Source organism: Montipora foliosa, chromosome 10 (assembly GCF_036669935.1).
Source record: "Montipora foliosa isolate CH-2021 chromosome 10, ASM3666993v2, whole genome shotgun sequence".
Classification (NCBI taxonomy): Eukaryota; Metazoa; Cnidaria; class Anthozoa; order Scleractinia; family Acroporidae; genus Montipora; species Montipora foliosa.
This window is the reverse complement of record NC_090878.1, coordinates 11,530,311-11,532,810: the sequence shown is the minus strand read 5'-3', so window position 1 is coordinate 11,532,810 and position 2,500 is coordinate 11,530,311. Positions and strand designations below refer to the sequence as shown.

The window sequence follows — 2,500 nt, the reverse complement described above, 5'->3', positions numbered from 1 at the left end:
CGACTTCGCCACTGACGTTCCCTTTATGTTTTCTAAATCAGCCTATTAACACATTTAAGACCGATCAAACCAAATCAGAAAAACACGCGCGATTCAGGGCTTTACGCGCCATACTAGTGCCCAGCTTGGGCGCGGCCATAAAACTATAGCGAGCCTCCTTAAGACCGGTCAAACCAAATAAACCTCTCGGGGCAGGAAAGACGACCATCCAACTCAACCCTCAAATGCCACCGCGTGTGGCCGGAATAGAACCCAGCTCAAATTTGTGGAAAGTGATTGTGAGGACTGGAATAGCGATCTGGTATAGCTATGCTAAGCAGGCAATTTCCAAGTTGACTATACCGCATGGATTTCAAACCTTTTTTGTGATAGTAATTAGTTCTTCTTTTTAAATGAATGAGAGCTGATATTCACAAGAAAGACTTTGCTTTACGACTCGCTTTGAAAACGAGGCTAAAGTTGTAATTATCTCAATCATTTTATCATCTCAGTCCCCAGCAGCGCTCCATTAAATGTTACTACCACGCCATTGAACTCAACGTCATTCTTCGTTGCTTGGCAACCAGTGCCTCTGAAAAACGCAAATGGAATCGTTCTTGGATACAGAGTATTACTGGAGAACATGGCAGACGGATCGCTTTTGTTGAATAAGACTCTGCATGTCAATCAAACTCGGGTCACATTGAATCGACCCAAAAAGGTCTCAAGGTTTTGCGCAAGGGTCATGGCTTTCACGCACAAGGGACAAGGGAAATCGAGTAGCTGTACGGAGGCTTGGAGTTGGTCTAAAGGTAAAAAGCTAACTAGTTAAGATGTTGCTCCGTTGGGTATTTCAATTTCCGTGCAACTATTCTAACAACTTAACTTTCCAAAAAAAGTTCTCACGTTGTCAGGCTTGCAAGTTGCTCGTCAACAAGATGGTCACACCGGTCTACATGTCTTGCAAATTGTCGCGCTCTCGACGATCAAATGAGGTGAAGGCAACATTTATATTTGCGTCGCGTTACTTCACTTTATTCCCTTGTGTAACCTTAAGGAGGTTAATATAGCCCCCAGGACATGAAAAGAAACAAAATAATAAATCTACACGGGTCATTGCTCAGTTAAAAGAAAAGTGACGCATGCTAAGAACTGACTACGAAAGCTCATTCCAATCATATACAGTTGTTACTAAAAAGAAGCTTGAAAATGTTAGTGCCATCTAGGGTGGGTGTAAAAGTGCCGTGGTACTTCAATGGGCCGTCAGAGGCCCTAGATGAATGTGTAGGTACGCGCCCTTGGTTCTTAAAAGTTTGATTGACTAAGCTTGAAGAGTCATATTTTCTCCCTTCAGACGTTGCTGTAATGATACCCAGCCTGACTGATCTCAAAAAGCCCGTTGTAGCTCTTGCCTTGAAACCCGTAAATATCCCTGATACACAACATGCAATATCCTGTCAGGCTGGGAAACTACCTCTGCTTCCATTGTTAAGGCGGTCAATTTTTCTGTGCAAGTTATGTCGCACAAACATAGCTTTTGAGCAATATAAAATATCATGGTGATCCTCACACTTGATCCTGTAGACGAAATCTCTTAGCAGTGGCAGTATTCCTTTTATGTGTGATATCTACTTGCGTGTTTCGGTATATTTTGTTGCATTTAGAATGGTGATTAGACTCAATTCGATCTTATTAGGTTAAGTTGAAATCAGAATGAGTGAATGAATCATGGAATGAATGCGTGAGTGAGTGAACGAGTGAGCGAGCGAGCGAGTGAGTGAGTGAGTGAGTGAGTGAGTGAGTGAGTGAGTGAGTGAGTGAGTGAGTGAATGAATGAATGAATGAATGAAGGAAGGGAACAAGAGACGATAGAAAGAAGAGTGGAAGGAATGGATAACTTTAGTTTTGTGTCTCGTCATCGAGCGTTTTGGGGAACTTAAAACTAATTGGGGACACCTAGTATTAGCATATATAACAAAAAAAAAAAGAAACCACGTGGCCTAACTGTGTTTCTAAGTATATCATTTATTGGCCCCCGGGCAGAAATTTAGCGAGAGAAACATAAATACAATAAGTGAACTCGAACTTTTTTCGGTTAAGTGTACGAAATTCGCGCCACATTTGTACCGAACTACGGGCACTCCTGGAAATAATCATCACCAGACTTTTCAGTCTCTTCATGGCCTTCCGAAGGTCTCGCGAAGAACACGGAAGAACGGTTGAACTTAGCGTTGATTGACAGTATTTGCTAACTAATGATATTGTAATAAATACAGCTTGTCTCGTTGGTCTAGTGGTTATTCATGCGTCTTTTGAACTTTTCTTCTTTTTTATAAACTTATGTCAATTCTTAGCCATTCTTCTGTCATACAAGGAATTAGGCCTATTGCACAACTTATTTTTCAACTACACACATATCTGCGTGAATTCGTTAATACGACCACCCCTTATTACAACTACTTTTTTGTTGCACGAACAAAAGTTCACTTGTTTTGTTATCTGCAAATCTCATTAATCCCAC

At 41.2% G+C, this 2,500-nt stretch overlaps 1 protein-coding gene across 1 annotated transcript in view; it reads left to right on the top strand.

Annotated features, from left to right (window-relative positions):
• Positions 1-2,500, top strand: part of LOC137974477 (protein sidekick-like) — a 57,563-nt gene that overhangs the window by 26,164 nt on the left and 28,899 nt on the right. The window contains exon 11 of the mRNA XM_068821495.1: positions 492-791. Within this exon, the coding sequence (XP_068677596.1) occupies positions 492-791 (300 nt within the window). The remainder of the gene's footprint in view (positions 1-491; positions 792-2,500) is intronic.